Below are 19,501 nucleotides of genomic sequence, written 5' to 3' on the forward strand. Positions count from 1 at the left end.
TCCAAAAATATATAAATGGCCAGAGATCAGATCAGATCAGATCAGTCGCTCACTCGTGTTCGACTCTTTGCGACCCCATGAATGGCAGCACGCCAGGCCTCCCTGTCCATCACCAACTCCCGGAGTTCACTCAGACTCACGGCCATCGAGTCAGTGATGCCATCCAGCCATCTCGTCCTCTGTCGTCCCCTTCTCCTCCTGCCCCCAATCCCTCCCGGCATCAGAGTCTTTTCCAATGAGTCAACTCTTCGCATGAGGTGGCCAAAGTACTGGAGTTTCAGCTTTAGCATCATTCCTTCCAAAGAAATCCCAGGGCCTATCTCCCCTAGAATGGACTGGTTGGATCTCCTTGCAGTCCAAGGGACTCTCAAGAGTCTTCTCCAACATCACAGTTCAAAAGCATCAGTTCTTCGGCGTTCAGCTTTTTTCACAGTCCAACTCTCACATCCATATATGACCACAGGAAAAACCATAGCCTTGACTAGATGGACCTTTGTTGGCAAAGTAATGTCTCTGCTTTTGAATATGCTATCTAGGTTGGTCATAACTTTCCTTCCCAGGAGTAAGCGTCTTTTAATTTCATGGCTGCAGTCACCATCTGCAGTGATCTTGGAGCCCCCAAAAATAAAGTCTGACACTGTTTCCACTGTTTCCCCATCTATTTCCCATGAAGTGTTGGGACCGAATGCCGTGATCTTCGTTTTCTGAATGTTGAACTTTAAGCCAACTTTTTCACTCTTCACTTTCACTTTCATCAAGAGGCTTTTGATTTCCTTTTCACTTTCTGCCATAAGGGTGGTGTCATCTGCATATCTGAGGTTATTGATATTTCTCCCGGCAATCTTGATTCCAGCTTGTGTTTCTTCCAGTCCAGCGTTTCTCATGATGTACTCTGCATATAAGTTAAATAAACAGGGTGACAATATACAGCCTTGACGAACTCCTTTTCCTATTCAGAACCAGTCTGTTGTTCCATGTCCAGTTCTAACTGTTGCTTCCTGACCTGCATATAGGTTTCTTAAGAGGCAGATCAGGTGGTCTGGTATTCCCATCTCTTTCAGAATTTTCCACAATTTATTGTGATCCACACAGTCAAAGGCTTTGGCATAGTCAATAAAGCAGAGATAGATGTTTTTCTGGAACTCTCTTGCTTTTTCTATGATCCAGCGGATGTCGGCAATTTGATCTCTGGTTCCTCTGCCTTTTCTAAAACCAGCTTGAATATCAGGAAGTTCACGGTTCACATATTGCTGAAGCCTGGCTTGGAGAATTTTGAGCATTACTTTACTAGCATGTAAGATGAGTGCAAAAACAAGCACATAAAAAAGGTGCACAATTCATTGCTTCCTAGTAGCTCAGTTGGTAAAGAATTTGCCTGCAATGCAGGAGATTCCAGTTCAGTTCCTGGGTTGGGAAGATCTGCTGGAGAAGGGATAGGCTACCCACTCCAGTATTCTGGCCTGGAGAATTCCATGGACTGTATAGTCCGTGCAGTTGCAAAGAGTCAGACACGACTGAGCGAGTTTCACTACTTATTAGAGAAATGCAAATTAAAACCACAAGGAGATATCATCTCATGCCTGGTAAAATGCCTGACTTCACTTATATGTGGAATCTAAAAAACAAAGCAAATGAATAAGCATAACAAAACAGAAACAGCCATAAAGGGAACAAACAGGTAGTTGACCAGGGGAGGTGGGGAGAGAGAAATAGGGAAGGGAGATAAGGAGGTACAAACTTCCAGTTACAAAATAAATGAGTCACAGGTCTGAAATGTTCAGTGTGGGGAGTAGAGTCGATAATTACCTAATATCTTTGTATGGTGGCAGATGGTAACTAGACTTACCATGATGATCATTTTGTAATGGATGAAAATACTGAATCACTATGTCATGGACCAGGAACTAACAGTGTTGTAGGTCAGTGTTATACCTCAGAGACAAAGTCATAGGAAAAGAGATTAGGTTTGTGGTTATCAGAGGCGAAGGGGTGGGGAGGGAAACTGGATGAAGGTGATCAAAATGTACAAACTTCCAGTTATAAGATAAATAAGTACTAGGGATGTGATACTCAACATGACAATCTACACTGGTGTATGTTAAATATGAAAGTTTTTAGGAGAGTAAATCCTGAGTGTTCTCATCACAAGGAAAAATACATTTTTACATTTCTTTAATTTTGTATCTACATGAGATGGATGTTCACTAAATTTACATGGAAAAAAATCAAGGAAACACTTATGGCCTCATAATTCAAAGAAGTGAGTTTTGGGAAATAATGATTAGTTACACAGCACCTAAAATTAATTCATCCCTACTATTTTTCATTCCTCAATTCTCAATGCCGCATTTTATTACAGACTATCAAATATAATCCTATTTATGCTTATCAGACCAATTGATCCAGTAGCCTTCCAATCTGGTTAATACTTTCTGCTTCATACTGGCTGAAAGCTTGCTGGAAGATTACAGAAGAGCAGCTAAAATATTCTAAGATTTAGAAAAAGCCAGTCCTCATACACACATCTTTCACTTAATTAAATGTACAAGAATGAAGTGTAATTAATTTCCTCTTATCCATCTAACCTTCTCTATGGGTCATCCAGTTTGAGGCTGGTAACATTTTAAACCAATTATATTTGATCTTACAAAACATTTTAAAGCTAAACTTCCTGTCTGTTAAATTATGCAAAAAGTGAATTTATCTTTGAAATATTAAGCAAGAGTGGAGTCAGCTGAGCAAGGAATCACTGTTTGCATTTTGGCTGAAGAAATTAAGAGATTATGCAACCAGCCCAAAGTGGTGACAGCTTGAAAACGGTAGAGATAGAACCTGAATTTAAGTTTTCTAGCACCTTTCAGAGAGAAGGGAGTGGATGGGAGAACTCCTGACATAGGTAACCATTTTTATACATATAAAGAGTTAATCCTGGTGCCAAATTCGATGGTTTCTGGTCTGATGGGATTTCCCTGGCTCACTGCATAACAGACGTGTAAAGAAAGCAGACGGCTAGCTTTGTTATTTTGCAATCATCCATGACATTCTGTCTGCAGTTTTCCACATTATTTGGGGGCAGCCTCCAGACTGGAAAAGAGACAAAACAATGTTGGTTAGTATTTAGGCCCCTTGCATGGGAAACATGCACAGAAATTAAAATACTGGTACTAATTTATTGTACAAACTTAGAGGCAGCAGTTTACATAAATGCCCCCTCTACCCTCCAGTTGCTCCCCTAACAGTGGGCTGAAGGTGGTAAGAATGTGGGCAGGGTCAGAGTTGCTCCTCTGCTTGTTTGAGGGCATATAACACCTGTGACTAAGGGCACAGGCCCTGGAGACAGATGGACTGGTCCCTCTGTCATGGCTCTGAAAACAATTTGATGTTGGCAGCATTTGTAACTTCTTTGAATCTTGACATCTTAATCCATAATAATGCGTACCCAAGAGTCGTCACAAATCATACAAAGAGATTGTCTGTATAGTGCCTGATACCTGGTAAACATTCAACATGTGCTAGTTTTTATGCTTTAATTCCTGATCCTCTTGATATCCAGTGACAGAAGTTCAAAGCGACAAGTGAAAACAAAAAAAAAGGAAAAGAAACAGCCATGATCTGTAAGAATCACTTAAAGGAATCATCTATAAAAGACTTCTCCCCTCTGATTGAAACCAAAAAAATAACCACATTCCAAGTAAGTGGAACAGCACAGGATGCTTTGCACAGAGCTCCATCGAAATGGTAGGGCACCTCATGGTGATTTAAAAGCAACAGATGAGATTTCATGTTTCCCTTAGCTGGCTTGCTACCCTGCCCTGACCTGTGCACTCTAAAGGAAGACCTCATGAATCTCAGCTGGATATCCTGTATTGCTCATAGAGGTCCCTTCTTCCCAGGTATTACTATCCTTGTTCAATGCTGTAAGAAGCCCAAGTTATCATGCTTTTACTCTCCTAACTCTCTCTACATCAGTACCCTTTTTAAAAAAAAAAATTCATTTGACTGTGCTGGGTCTTAGTTGTGACATGGGGATCTAGGTCCCAGGGAAGGAACTCAGACCCCCTGCATGCAGAGTCTCAGCCACTGGACCACCAGGGAAGTACCTAAGTACTCTTACTTGACAACAGCATTCATTATTTTTAAGAATAAACCATGGTCTCTTTTTACACGGCTAGTTCCAAAATCCAGTATCAGTGAGAAAAGTTGAGAACCATTCTATGAAAATGGTCACATTGAACAAATATATTTCCTTAGTATACATTCAAAAGTCATCTGAGAATGTTCCTTTTGGACAACCAAACTTCATGACTATGCATTCAAAATGTTTACTTACATCCTAACGTATATTCCATGAACTGCACTGAAATACACATAAGAGCAGTTTTTAAAGCATTTTTCATATTTATGGTTTCTTGTAAAATTTAGTAAAACTTGGGGAAGTCACTGTTTAACTCCATCCCAGAACAAAAGCTTCATGAGAAAGGGACAGGTGTCCGTCCTGCTCACTGTTACCTCCCAGTGTCCAGTCCAAGGCCTGGCACACACGAGACATCCAGGAAGCATTTGCTGACCCATACACTTTAATCTTAATCGACAGAAAGTAGTTTAATGTAGGATCGATGGAAATATCCTCCAAAAAAAAGAGCAAAGTGATTCAGTACAATGGTATTCTGGAACTAAAAAAAGGCCCGAATTCCTGAGCAGTAGTGTAAGTCCCTTTTGTGAGAACGCAACAAGTCATCCTGGAATTCATGCAAACTAGAAAGGCAAAGGTCAGGTGTAGGCCAAATACACGCAATATCTGAAAAGGACATATAAACATATCTCCCCAAATGCATGATTTCTGAGAGGAAACTCAAAAGCCAGCTGTCAAAACTGCAATTCTGACTCTGCCATCACACATGTTTCCGAATAGCAGGGAGCCATCCGGAGACCAGTGTTTACACTTGACCACACTCCCATGAACCACTTAAAGGATGGGAGACTACAGAACCAAAGACAACTCTTAGAGGAATACAGGAATTTGTGAGGACAAGGCTGTGAACTGGTTGAAGATTACAGAAATGCTAAGATAAACACATCTTCTACAGATATCACCTGATAAGAAGGCTAAGTGAGATCTAGGTCTACAGCTTATGGCCAATGATTGACAGATGTCAAAGTCAAGAGAAATTCAATCTTGTTTCTGCTTCTCTATTGAGAAAGCCCCTTAAGCAGGGAACACTTTTGGTGCACCTCAAAAGCAGTAGGTGTGTACTGGTTATCACTAATTTTTACAGCAGACCGTGAAGAAGAAATCCCAATCACTGTTTTAGAAATAATGAAATAAAGGCTCAGGGCAGCTAAGAATTTGCCTAAATGTATGTGATGTAATGTGCTCAGTTGCTCAATCATCCCGACTCTTTGAGAGCCCACCAGGCTCCTTTGTCCATGAGATTCTCCAGGCAAGAATACTGGAGTGTATTGCCATTTCCTCCTCCAGAGGATCCTCCTGACCCACCTATCAAACCCTCATCTCCTGCGTCCCTTGGATTGCAAATGGATTCTTTACCACTGAGCCATCGGGGAAGCCTAAACGTATACGTTAATTGAAAAGCAGAATTGGGATCCAATTCAAGCCTGACTTGAAAATTCTTCCCATGAACCCACCATCCCTCCTTGCTATACTGAAAAGATTTATGTGAAGAAAGGTAACTGGGAGCATCTCTGGAAGAGATCACGGAGTCACAACTGAGGAAATCTGTTGTAATCCAGATAAATTACACCCAGGGCCCCTGAGATAAGATCAGTATGGTGATCTTTAAGGAATCAGGAAAACGCCATCTTCGTTTTTTAAAAGACTGCTGAAGACAAGACTGGGAAAGGGCTACCCTACTAGCCAGGGGCCAAATCTCCCTTTGTATCTCAGGGTTCAGCACTTGGCCTCACACAATGCTTAATACACGCTGAATTAAGGACATGCTATTTTCACCATGGGCTGCCCTGGTGGCTCAGGTGGTAAAGAATCTGCTTGTAATATAGGAGACCTGGGTTTGATCCCTGGGTTGGAAGATGCCCTGGAGAAGGGAATGGCTACCCTTTCCAGTATTCTTGCCTGGAGAATCCCATGGACAGAGGAACCTCACATGGGTCACAAAGAATCGGACAGAACTACTCACATACACTTATCTTCACGTACCTGAAGCTTTGTCATGTGGGGTTAAACCAATTTTGAACAGTTCTAAGGGGAAGAAGGTTCAAAGAGGCAGGCAAAAAACATACAGAATTCAAGCCACAAGGAGCAGTTAGAGGTCCCAGGATAGGAATGGGTGTTCACCAGGGGGCAGGGAATCCCTACCATTTTGAGTGCTCACAGGTTTCAATGGAGGATTAGAAGGAAGGAGGAAATACACTTAGGCCCTCGTCTGTCCCTGGAATGATTTTCAGTGGTCACTTTGCCTGCAGTTGGATGTCTTTATTATGGTTCCCATACATTTGGTGGCGATGTGGAGTTAAGTGAGAGAGAAGCAAGCAAATGCTCAAGGTGAAGGGCAGAGAAGAACCTGAGAGTTGTTCTCCCTTCTTTCCTTAACTCCTAACTCAGAATTCAAGACCAGAAGTTCTGTTAAACTAGTTCATTTCCACTTACACAAAAGGCTTTTACATCTGCTGGGGGAACTAATCACCACTAACACCACTACTTGGGAAAATGAATTCTAGGTTCCCAAAGACTTGAGTTCCTGGAGTTGGGAATGGCAATCCACTCTCATATTCTTGCCTGGAGAATCCCCATGGATAAAGGAGCCTGGAGGGCCACAGTCCATGGGGTTGCAAAGAGTCGGACACAACTGAGCGACTCAGCACAGCACACAAAGACTGTTGGGCCTCCCCAGTGGCTCAGCGTAAAGAACTGACCTAATGCAGGAAACACAGGTTTGATCCCTGTGTCGGGAAGATCCTCTGGAGGAGGGCACAGCAACTTAAACCAGTATTCTTGCCTGGAGAATCCCATGGACTCAGGAGTCTGGTGAGCTACAGTCCATGGAGTTGCAGAGTTGGCATGACTGAGTATGCATACACAATGACTGTATGACTGTATGACTAAGTTATAGATAACCTTACACAACATAATCCATGAAGTTGGAAACTACATCAACCAAAATCAATCACTTTCATCATAAACACCACCACTGCTTCTCCCCACAACAGAATAGGAGGAATTTGTTACTATCATCCTGACTTGATAGTGACCTCTGTGATTTCTAACAATTCTGAATTTGTGATCAATTTAATGAGAAGGCAGATTACCTACATTTCAGACTAAAATTCCCTTCCTCAATCATTACCGAAGCCATGCAAGTTGGCATAAAAGCTACCACCAACTACCATCAATGTTTGTAGACATTCTCTTTGAACAAATAGAAAAAAAAAAAAAGTAGATGGTTTTCATATAATGAAAAAGTAGTTCTAACAGTGGACAGAGAACCCTGCACCTGCTCCACAAGTGAAAGGTAGACTCAGAAACTGATACTTACAATCATGCCCCCAAATGAAAGAAGGAAGCTGTCACATCAGCATGGCAAGTCTTACCGTATTTACTGCCCAGTAGGACTATTTGCAGAGAAGGCAATGGCACCCCACTCCAGTACTCTTGCCTGGAAAATCCCATAGACAGGGGAGCCTGGCAGGCTGCAGTCCATGGGGTCGCTAAGAGTCAAGACACGACTGAGCGACTTCACTTTCACTTTTCACTTTCATGCATTGGAGAAGGAAATGGCAACCCACTCCAGTGTTCTTGCCTGGAGAATCCCAGGGATGGGGGAGCCTGGTGGGCTGCCGTCCCTAGGGTCACACAGAGTTGGACACGACTGAAGTGACTTAGCAGTAGCAGAAGCAGGACTGTTTGAGTGTCAGTAAGCTACAAATGAACACAAAACACCCCACTTTCAGACTGGCGACCCTGATCACAGGACTCAAAAAGAAGTGGTAACACACTTCTTGTATGATGCACAGTGAAGTCCACCAGCCACAGGAAGCCAAGGACCCCATCTTGACTGACTTCCCTGGCATCAGTTCCATGGGAGTTTCCCCATGGGACATAATCCTATTATAACATTCATATCCCCAACAATGTGCATGGGAAGCTGCTATCTTCATTTTACGTTCTGCACACCTATCAGTAGGGATCATCTCAGATCAATGGTGTCCCAAGCTCTCAGTCTAGCCAAATGGTCCCATTTGTTTTATACCTTGCTAAAAGGCACCAAACCTCAGAGGGCAATCAAAACGACAAACAGCATTTTTTAAAATTAAATGACGTCTGATACTGCTGTAAAGCAGCAGCATACCCACCCAATGCTAGGGGCCATCAGAAAAACCACCAGGGATGTACCCCAAATGCGGCTCCAATTCTGAGTTGCCAGGCTAGAACCAGGCAGACACTTGGATGCTTTGTGGGCTTTAAAAATAAATAAATAAATAAAAAGTGATTCTTTAACGATACTATTAGAGCTTCAAAGGGCTTCCTTGATGCCTTAGCTGGTAAACAGTCCACCTGCAATGCAGGAGACAAAGGAGATGCAGGTTTGATCCCTGGGTTGGGAAGATCCGCAGGAGGAGGCAACGGCAACCCACCCAGGATTCTTGCCTGGGAAATACCATGGACAGAGGAGCCTGGTGGGGTAGCAGAGTGAGCATGAACATGAGAACTTCAAAAGAATTAAAATGTATCTTAAAAAAATATTAAAGTATCATCTATATTTTCATTCTAATACTTGGAAATACAAAGTAGTAAAGTTGACATTTCTTTCTTTTCCACAGGGATGGTCTTGATCCCTGTCTCCTGTACAACGTCACGAACCTCATTCCATAGTTCATAGAAAAGAAGAGAAGCAAAAAGCAAAGGAGAAAGGGAAAGATATAAGCATCTGAATGCAGACTTCCAAAGAATAGCAAGAAGAGATAAGAAAGCCTTCCTCAGTGATCAATGCAAAGAAATAGAGGAAAACAACAGAATGGGAAAGACTAGAGATCTCTTAAAGAAAATTAGAGATACCAAGGGGACGTTTCATGCAAAGATGGGCTCGATAAAGGACAGAAATGGTATGGACCTAACAGAAGCAGAAGATATTAAGAAGAGGTGGCAAGAATACACAGAAGAACTGTACAAAAAAGATCTTCATGACCCAGATAATCACGATGGTGTGATCACTGACCTAGAGCCAGACATCCTGGAATGTGAAGTCAAGTGGGCCTTAGAAAGTATCACTACAAACAAAGCTAGTGGAGGTGATGGAATTCCAGTTGAACTATTTCAAATCCTGAATGATGATGCTGTGAAAGTGCTGCACTCAATATGCCAAAAAATTTGGAAAACTCAGCAGTGGCCACAGGACTGGAAAAGGTCAGTTTTCATTCCAATCCCAAGGAAAGGCAATGCCAAAGAATGCTCAAACTACCACACAATTGCACTCATCTCACACGCTAGTAAAGTAATGCTCAAAAGCCAGGCTTCAGCAATACGTGAACCGTGAACTTCCTGATGTTCAAGCTGGTTTTAGAAAGGGCAGAGGAACCAGAGATCAAATTGCCAATATCCACTGGATCATGAAGAAAGCAAGAGAGTTCCAGAAAAACATCTATCTCTGCTTTATTGACTATGCCAAAGCCTTTGACTGTGTGGATCACAATAAATTGTGGAAAATTCTGAAAGAGATGGGAATACCAGACCACCTGACCTGCCTCTTGAGAAACCTATATGCAGGTCAGGAAGCAACAGTTAGAACTGGACATGGAACAACAGACTGGTTCCGAATAGGAAAAGGAGTTCGTCAAGGCTGTATATTGTCACCCTGCTTATTTAACTTATATGCAGAGTACATCATGAGAAACGCTGGACTGGAAGAAACACAAGCTGGAATCAAGATTGCCGGGAGAAATATCAATAACCTCAGATATGCAGATGACACCACCCTTATGGCAGAAAGTGAAGAGGAACTCAAAAGCCTCTTGATGAAAGTGAAAATGGAGAGTGAAAAAGTTGGCTTAAAGCTCAACATTCAGAAAACGAAGACCATGGCATCCGGTCCCATCACTTCATGGGAAATAGATGGGGAAACAGTGGAAACAGTGTCAGACTTTATTTTTGGGGGGCTCCAAGATCACTGCAGATGGTGACTGCAGCCATGAAATTAAAAGACGCTTACTCCTGGGAAGGAAAGTTATGACCAACCTAGATAGCATATTCAAAAGCAGAGACATTACTTTGCCAACAAAGGTCCATCTAGTCAAGGCTATGGTTTTTCCTGTGGTCATGTATGGATGTGAGAGTTGGACTGTGAAGAAGGCTGAGCGCCGAAGAATTGATGCTTTTGAACTATGGTGTTGGAGAAGACTCTTGAGAGTCCCTTGGACTGCAAGGAGATCCAACCAGTCCATTCTGAAGGAGATCAGCCCTGGGATTTCTTTGGAGGGAATGATGCTAAAGCTGAAACTGCACTACTTTGGCCACCTCATGCGAAGAGTTGACTCATTGGAAAAGACTCTGATGCTGGGAGGCATTGGGGGCAGGAGGAGAAGGGGACAACAGAGGATGAGATGGCTGGATGGCATCACTGACTCGATGGACATGAGTCTGAGTGAACTCCGGGAGTTGGTGATGGACAGGGAGGCCTGGCGTGCTATGATTCATGGGGTCGCGAAGAGTCGGACACGACTGAGCCACTGAACTGAACTGAACGTTGACATTGGCATTTCCTTCCTTCTCACAAGGCAGATTCAGCGTAAGCATGTTTCAGAAGTAACTCGCTGTGCAGGGAGGTACCCTAGAACTGCTGGACACGAGGGCTTCATCATCCACAGGACACTATAGCCAGCTAGGTGGGAGAGAGGCAGGCTTCATGACCAGGAGACAGGAGAGCTGCCATGTCACAACCTCGCTGCCCAGAACACAACAAAAACATGCACCCTAAACACAGATGAACCCAGCACTGGTGGTGGAAATTACAACACAAATATATTTCTCATGCAAAATAGGACCAATGACACATATTTACACGATGCAAATAAAGTGCTGAAAGCGCTTTCTTTTGGGGACACCACTGTGATTATGTGGTTTCAGTGAAGGTCAATGCTACATGGGGAACTTGCAACTCTGTATAACCAAGATGAAGACAGTATAGAAAATGCACTTGGGTAGAAACCTGGGTGTGTGACAGGCTGCTAGGAAAAAAACAAAAACAGGAATGACAGAAGTATATTTTCTTTTATATACAAAAACAAAGGCCCCAGGTATGATTTGCTGAAGTAGCCATCCACAAGATGTTAAATACTTTTCCTTTGCTTTGGTTAAAACAGTCTAGGAACAGCAATCGGTTCCCCTTCTATGAAGAGCATATAAATACAGCGACACAACTGCTTTTAGGAGAAAATAAACAACATTTAAGAAAAGAAATTAAATTAGTTTTAAACTAAACATTTACCAATAAATAAGATTCTTAAAAAGGTAACATCTTCATCCTACAATCATGGGCATAACATATACACCAGTTTAAAAAATAAACTTTCTCTCACAATAATAATTACAGGTGTTAATGCAACAAGCTAGGAAATGAAATTACTTTAATGTATCTTAAGAAAAAAAAACCCTAGCAACCAAAAATAAATCTTAAAAATCAACATTTTTTGAAAATGGTACATTCTAAAAGAACTAATTCTTTATTACAGAACATAATTCAAACTATTGTTGGTATTTCAATGTATTCCTAAAGAAATACATTCTTTAGGAATTCGTACACCAGAATTGGAACAGCACTTATAATTCAGTTTACGGCTATGAAAAGGCAATCATCTTCCACTTAAAACTTTAATCAGTGATGAAATATACTTCAAGAACATAAACATTTGGTCTGACAATCTTTAATATTGGTTAAAAACAGACTGATGTTTGTTGCTGATGGAGATATCGTTAATCCCATGTGCAAAAAAAGTGCAGCTGTCTACTTGTACTTGAGATACATAAGACCAACGCTTCTGTACTATTTACACAGGTAAAAGATTTTAAACATAATGATTTCAGGAAGGACACTGCATCTTCTTTATGGATAATCACGTGATGCCGAGAGCCCAAAAGCTTGATGACACTCTTTAAGTTACACAAACGTACCTGAAGAGGTATACCTGTTCTTGGCCTAATTTTGATCCTGAACAAAAATCCAATTTCAAAATCAGGAATTATTTTGATCTAGGAAATCTTGGACTTGTTGCAAATATGCAAACCTTGTCTCTGAGAGCCAGGTTCCTACACTTCCTTTTCTAACCCTCTCAGCACTGGTCAGCCCATAAACCCCATCAGCTGCAGAGTAGCAATACCCCAAACAAGAGTGAAAAAACTCAGCCCTCAAACGACTGACATGCCTTCAGGTCATGTGACATCTTTAGGGGCACGTGCGGGCAATCAAAAAGGATGAAGAAACACTTCAGCAAAGCAACCATTATTTGTCCACAAAAACCATGAAAAACAGTGATAGAAAACTAACAAACCAAATATATAAATCTGACACCATTTTGCATTTCCGGAACTTGTTTTCCTATCTGTGCACGCAGGGTTCTTGGTCAACCACCCACCCGTATTTCCTGCGTCTACACGAAGTACTTTTACTAAAGTTCTTAAAAATGTCGCTGTGACCCGTAAGTCACACAGAACGGTGATGGTCAGGAAATCAGTCCACTCAATTATCACTCTGTGCGGTGCTCTTCCTGGTGCAGCAGGCGGAGAGGGGGACTTTTAAAAAGGGACAGAAGTTTCTCACTTCTGAACTGGGCCCAGGAGTTCTCAAATTAAAATCAGAAATCATAAAAAAAAAAGGTGGGGGGGGCGGGCGGGGGCCGGGTGCTCACTGGCAACATTAATACAACACACCAGACGGGACAGTGAAACAGTTTGGTCAGAAGCAAGGAACGGTTATTTCCTTGCAAAGTTTTCGAAACACCCAACCAAGCACTGCCTTATGTCCAGCGAGTACAAGTTCTCGGTAAGTTTCCAACGAAACGTGGCGGCTGGCGTTCATGGCTCGGGATGCGGGATGCGGATAAAGGATGCTGAGCATCCCTGGCGCGCGTGCGCATCCCGGTCCCCCACCTCTAGCTGCAGGCGATGGTCTCCAGCTGCTGCTCGGCCTCCGCAGCCATGGCCGCCGCCTGCAGCTGCTCGGTCTCGCTCTGCATGGCGCTAGGGGTGACCTGCTTGCGCTCGCTGTGCATGTTGTTCTCGTGCCGCTTCAGGTCGGACGCCTTGGCGAAGGCCTTGGTGCAGGAGCCGCACACAAAGGGCTTCTCGCCGCGGTGACGGCGCTCGTGGTCCTTGAGGTGGGACTTGTGCTTGAAGGCCTTGTCGCACATATGGCAGGCGAAGGGCCGCTCGTTGCTGTGCACCCGCTCGTGCTTCTTCAAGTCCGGGGCGCGGATGAACGACTTGCCGCACACCTCGCAGCTGTAGGGCTTGTAGCCCGTGTGGATCTTCAGGTGCTCCTTCAGATGGGCCTGCGTAGTGAAGCCCTTGGTGCACATCTCGCACACGAAGGGCCGGTCGGCCGTGTGCAGCTTCTCGTGCTTCCTCAGCCGACCCTCGTCTGAAAACGTCTTCCCGCACGCCTGGCAGGCGATCTGCTCCCGGTGGTGCCCGTACAGCAGATACTCGAACTTCATGTCGCTGGCCGCCGTGGTCCAGCCTGGGGTCTGCTCATCCTTCACTTCGCTCATCCCATCGTTAAATGCTAAGGCCTGAGGGGTCTGGGACCCCAGGTCCTTGGACTCGGGGGTCTCCATGGACTCTACCTCCTGGCCGTAGCAGTTGACCTTCCGTACCTCCTCGCTGCCCAGCTCTTTCAGGATGGCCTCCTGCACCCTGAGCGTCGTCGTGGGCGACTTCCCGTCCTCCTGACTCGGGGGGGTGCCTTCTACCGTGTCATCCGAGGGGCTGTCGTCCTGGTCTCCGATTTCCTCCACGTCATCATCCTGAGGGTCGGCAGCATCCCCAATGGGGCGGTTGATCTTCAGGCAGTACTTGCTTTTCGACTGACCGTTGTTTTCGTCCGGGCTGGACACGTCCCGCTTCTGAGAGCAGAGTTTATCCAGGAACCGGATGCCGAGAATCTGACCGGATGACATCATTAAGTTAACATCTTCTTTTTTCACGGAGATCTTTGCCGTGTACATGTAATTCAGGACCTCTTCAAATATATCGGAACGGAGGAAATCTATTTCTATTACTGAGGAACTATCTACCTCCAGTTTCTTGAAAAGCTTTTTAAAGTAGGTGCTGCAGGCAGCAAGAACGCACCTGTGCGCTCGGAACTTCACATCCTCGACCACGATCGCGATGTCGCAAAATTCTCCTTCCAAGCGTTGCTCGTTGAGTGTTTTCAGAAACAGAGTTTTATGATCATCGTCATTATATTTAATGGTTTCAGACATACTGATGAAAAACTCCTACAAGAAAATGTTTATAAAGAAAAAGAATTTTGGTCATTATGGACACTACTTTTCCATATAAAAATTTCAGGGAGATTTCATTTTCTGACCACTTTCCAGTCCCTAACAATTTCAGAAAGTCACTGTCAGGAGGGGTTCAAGAATAGGAGGAGAAAAGACAGATCCAAATTTAGGGATTTCCACACTGTTCCTTCTACTTATCTTCACCGTACTCAGCGTATGCTTACTCATAATAACAACAACTCCTACTGGGCACGCAATACCTGCCTGGCATTGTGCTACGCACTTTTCATGTTTTCACAAAGGCACTGATCAAATGACCTTGAGAGATAGGCATTGTTATTACCCTACTTTACCAATAAACTGAGGAACCTGCCCAATATTCTAACTATTTAGTGGACAGTCAGGGCTCTGCTGCTGCTGCTAAGTCGCTTCAGTCATGTCCGACTCTGTGCGACCCCACAGACGGAAGCCCACCAGGCTCCCTCGTCCCTGGGATTCTCTAGGCAAGAACACTGGAGTGGGTTGCCATTTCCTTCTCCAATGCATGGAAGTGAAAAGTGAAAGTGAAGTCAATCAGTTGTGTCCGACTCGTAGCGACCCCATGAACTGCAGCCCACCAGGCCCCTCCGTCCATGGGATTTTCCAGGCAAGAGTACTGCAGTGGGGTTGCCATTGCCTTCTCTAGCAAATCCAGACACTCTAGCTCCAAAACCAGTGCTTCCTGATAACTAGAGGTAATAATGACAACTCAGCTTCAAGGTTTAAGAAAACCGTTTGGCAAGCATCCGCCAGTGCCGTCTGCTGTGTCTAATTTCATGCCGAGGAAGACTCAGTACAATAACTAGCAGCTCTCAAGGTTCTGCTTCCTTGACGCAAGAGACAGATCACTCCTGCAGACCCAGGGAGGGGAATCATTTCCAGAACACTCCATTCAGGGTTGTCCTCTAGTCTTCACACCAGTGTTGGGCCACTTCTGAACAAGGGGCAAGGTTTAATAGGACCCTCAGAGAATCAGATGACATTTGGGAAGACAGTGACAAGCAGCTTCATTCCCCCTGGATGCCAGTCTATCTGTCATCCAGATCAAAGTGTCATCAGACCTGGATGCACTTGACAAGTGCGCTGGGGGGTTTATGAGAAAAAGAAATGGAGAACTGGCACAGAAGACATCTGCCACGTGTTAAAGGAGTGATCTTTTTTAAACTAATGTGTCCTGGGTGTTTCTTTTCAAAAACCTTGCTTTTCTTTTATTCAACCAAGCATAAGTATGAGGAAAATACCTAGTCCCCTAAAGAATGCTAGTACATAACTGAGAGACATTTTAAAGCTAACACCAATAAGATTCTAAAGACTTAATATGCAAAGTCATAGTTACCATGAACAACTCAGGCTATTATCTTAATGCTTTAAACACCAAAATCTTCGGATCAGAATAACTCTGATCAGGGGCACGCCAGTCCTACAAGAGAAAAGGACATACAAGAGTGAAGTTGGCTCTTTCCCTATCCCCAGTTGTAAACAAGAATGTTTTCAAAAATTGATTTTTAAAAAGAAACTTTCCTTTTTTGTCCTGTCACTGGCACCTGTACCCATTTTCAGGTTGGGAACAAAGAGGAGGGTGGCTGGCAGCGTCGCGTTCAGCTCTGAACAGATATGAAGGAGAAAAGGTAAGGGCTGGAGCACTGGCAGCCTGGAGGGGGTGTGCAACGGGAATGGGAAGGATGGGCTGGGGAACCACTAAGGGAGTTCCCCTCACTAAGCCTCTGTCTATATTTGCAAGGATGCTGATTGCTGCACAGATAAAGTGAAAGCTGTTAAGTACCTCGTTCCCCTACCATTTCCTGCTGGATACATAGCCTTCCAAATTTTTTTCTGCTTGGCTTATATAAACATAGACTATATATTTTTTACATCGATAAATATAGACAAAGTTAAGAAAAGTACATATACTCAACAGTTAACAGTGGGGGAGAGGGAACAGTAGCTGTTTACTTCTATCCACTCTTCCGTATGATGTAGTATGCTGCTGTTGCTAAGTCGCTTCAGTTGTGCCCGACTCTGTGCAACCCCATAGACGGCAGCCCACCAGGCTCCCTCGTCCCTGGGATTCTCCAGGCAAGAACACTGGAGTGGGCTGCCATTTCCTTCTCCAATGCATGGAAGTGGAAAGTGAAGTCCCTCAGTCGTGTCTGACCCTCAGCGACCCCATGGACTGTAGCCTTCCAGGGTCCTCCATCCATGGGATTTTCCAGGCAAGACTACTGGAGTGGGGTGACATTGCTTTCTCCGATGATGTAGTATATAGTTACTTAAATCACTCTGGTTTTGAAGCTTGCACTAGATAACTCCAGGTGTGTCTGCCTCTATCCCTACAGGGAAGCTCAAAGGATTCTTTATTTTTTCCAGTTTAAACTCCATTTTACAGACCAACATTCTGAAAAACATCAAGCCTTCTCTACTGAACGGTGACCACACAAACTTGAGAATGGCAGAACCAGAGTCCTGAAAACCCTCTACAGAAAAGCAAAAACATCATAAAGCTGCCTAAAGTGGCAGGTTGTTTTCTTACTTGCCAAGTGCGAGGACTGGGCAGAATGATTTCTAAGGGTGCACCCTAGCCTGAGGCCACCCCCAAGGGAAGGCAGCCTTCCTACCAGGTTACTTCCTACAGTCGTTCTCTCTGGAGCTTGTGGGATAAAGGTGTAAGGACCAGGTACAGGAGAGGCGTACAGTACCCATGGCAACGTACTTAGATTTTTTTTTTTTTAAGCCTATGTGTTATTTGGTCCCACTCTATCTCTCCATATCTCCATTTTCCCCCTCTGTTGAGATGTTCCCATTGCTAAGTTCAGGTGAGTCAAACGGGAAGATCCCCGTTGCCAGTATCCCTACAGGTGGAGGGCAAGATGCCGCTCCAACCACACCTCCTGGACGAAGCTGCCCCTGCATGTCGCTTCTCCAAAGCGTCGGCGCGGGGGCCCCCGCTAAGCCGAACCTACAGAAGCCGCGGCGACCAGCCGGCCGCCTCCCCGACCCCGGGGCCGCCGCGACAATGGCGGCGGCACCACTTCCCGGTCGAGAGCTCGCCGCTTCTGGATGGGAAGGCAGCAGGGAACCGAGCGCAGGACCCGGGCAGCCTCCGGAACCTCTCCGAGCCTCGCTCCCATCCAGCTCGGCCCGGGAGGTGGGGGACGGGATCCAGCGGCTGGCATTCCTTCCCGAACAAAAGCTCCCGCCCGGAAAGCCGGGCGGAGCACCAGCCGTTTTCCCTTTTAGAATCGGGCTCTTCGGCGCGGGCTAGGGCCGCGACTCCGAGCGCGAGAGGGAGGACCCACGGCGGCCCCGGCGGCGGGGATCGGGAGCGGGCGTGCGGCCGGGCTCCGCAGCCCCGCGACGCGCCGCGCCGCGCCCCGCTCCGCCCGCGAGCCCGGAGCTCGCGCCCCGCGCACTCCCCGGCCGGCTCGCGCCGGGCCCTCCCCCGCCCTCCCGCGGCCGGGGGCGGGGGCGGCGCGCGGCCGGCTTCCCGAGCTCCGCGGGCGCTCCCGGGAGTGCGAGCGCGGGGGTCCTGGCCCCCTCCTCCGCGGGCTGCTGGGGGGCGGCGCGGCGGGGCCCGCGGCGCGGAGGGGCGGCGCCCGGCGGGCCGCGCTCGGCGCCGGGCTCCGGGCCGTCCCCACCCCCACCGCGGTGCACTGCGGCGGTGCGAGCGGGGGCGGCCATAAACTCCGCCGCCGAGGCTCGGCGAGCGCGCGCGCGGGGCCGCCACTGTCGCCGCCTGGCCGCTGCCCGAGCCCGCTCGCCGGCCTGCGCGGCCCCCGGAGCGCCCCGGCCCCACGCCCGGCCCCGCTCGCGCCGCGCCGCCGGGGCCGCCCGCACCTCCTGGAGCTGACGGGTGCCCCCGAGCGCGGCGAGAACGCGCTTCTTCCGGGCAGCCCCGCCGCGCCCGCCGCCCCCGCGGCCGCCTCGCGGCCGGCCCGGGCCCCTTCCGCACCCCCGGCCCGCGCTTACCTGCAGCCTGGCACAGCCACAGACACTCGCCGTGGGCTCCCCGCGCTCGCTGCACGCAGGCCGGGGACGGGATGGACGCGGGGCGCGGGGGCACGGTGGGTGGCAGTGTGTTTTGGATTTTTTTTTTTTTTTGGAGTTTGGGGAGGGGGCGGGGTGGGGGGGGAATCGTGCACGTCCCTGATGGTAGCAGCCCTCCTCCTGCACGAGCACAGAATGTCTAGCCGGCCGCGAACACCCCCACCGGCACCCCCCCTTCCCGTGCATGCGCGGTGCGGGCCAGGGGGAAGGCGCGCCGCCGGCTTGCGCAGGCACGGAACACGACCGGGCCTCTAAATGGGCAAGCGGGGAAAGGGTTAATCCGGGACCTTGAGACGCTTTCGTTGGAGTCTACGGGGCCGCCCCCGGAGGGCCCTGGCCTGCGCACGCGCGCGCACGCGCGCGGGTTGGGGCGCGCGGAGCCCGCGCGCGGGAGAAGGGGGTGGGCGGGACCGGGGCGGAGCTTAAGAGCGGAGGAGCGAATGCACGAGCGCCGCTCTCGGGCACCCGCCCCGCCTGCCGCTCCCGCCTCCCGCTCGGACTCCCGAGCTCCCGCCCGCGCCCTGCGCCGGCGCCGGCGCGGCACCGGGGACGCGGGAGCCCGGCGCTCCCGTGCGTGTGCATGTGCGTGGGCAGTGCCGCCCTCGGGCGCGCGCAGGCCGGGCGCCGCGGCTGCGGGGCTCGCCCGCGAGTTCCGGACGGGCGTTCCGGGCACCCTGTCTTCCGCGCTCGCCGGAGACTGCGAGACGCGCGCTCGCGGGCGTTGGGTCTTAGCGGGCATCGCCGCCGCATTTTGTCTATGGGCGAGTTATAGGAGCTCAGTAAGCGTTTGTAGAAGAGATGCAAAGGTGACAGCTTTTCATTTGGACTGTAAGGGGCGATCCCAATCCCAGGGAGGCAAGGGATCATACACACACGCATACCCAACAGCCCCAAAGCTCGGGAGCCAGTCAGGGACGCGCCCACGCTGCCGCATCTCCCCGGAAACTCG

General features: G+C 47.4%; 1 protein-coding gene across 5 annotated transcripts; it reads right to left on the reverse strand.

Moving 5' to 3' along the window:
* Positions 1-10,971: 10,971 nt before the first annotated feature.
* On the reverse strand, positions 10,972-18,563 carry ZBTB14 (zinc finger and BTB domain containing 14). Of its 5 annotated transcripts, none has more exons than XM_061399872.1 (3): positions 18,475-18,563; positions 15,845-15,928; positions 10,972-14,463 (listed from the first exon to the last, which is right to left on the reverse strand). In XM_061399872.1, the coding sequence occupies exons 2-3, from the start codon at positions 15,845-15,847 to the stop codon at positions 13,117-13,119; spliced, it is 1,350 nt and encodes a 449-aa protein (XP_061255856.1). In that variant the 5' UTR covers positions 15,848-15,928; positions 18,475-18,563; the 3' UTR covers positions 10,972-13,116. The 5 variants fall into 5 exon arrangements, with proteins under 5 accessions (XP_061255856.1, XP_061255855.1, XP_061255858.1 ...); XM_061399871.1 differs by having other exon boundaries at positions 15,845-16,112; positions 18,475-18,556; XM_061399874.1 differs by lacking the exon at positions 18,475-18,563 and adding an exon at positions 17,394-17,470 and having other exon boundaries at positions 15,845-16,112.
* Positions 18,564-19,501: the final 938 nt, after the last annotated feature.

The sequence above is a fragment of the Bos javanicus genome, chromosome 24 (assembly GCF_032452875.1).
Source record: "Bos javanicus breed banteng chromosome 24, ARS-OSU_banteng_1.0, whole genome shotgun sequence".
Lineage (NCBI taxonomy): Eukaryota > Metazoa > Chordata > Mammalia > Artiodactyla > Bovidae > Bos > Bos javanicus.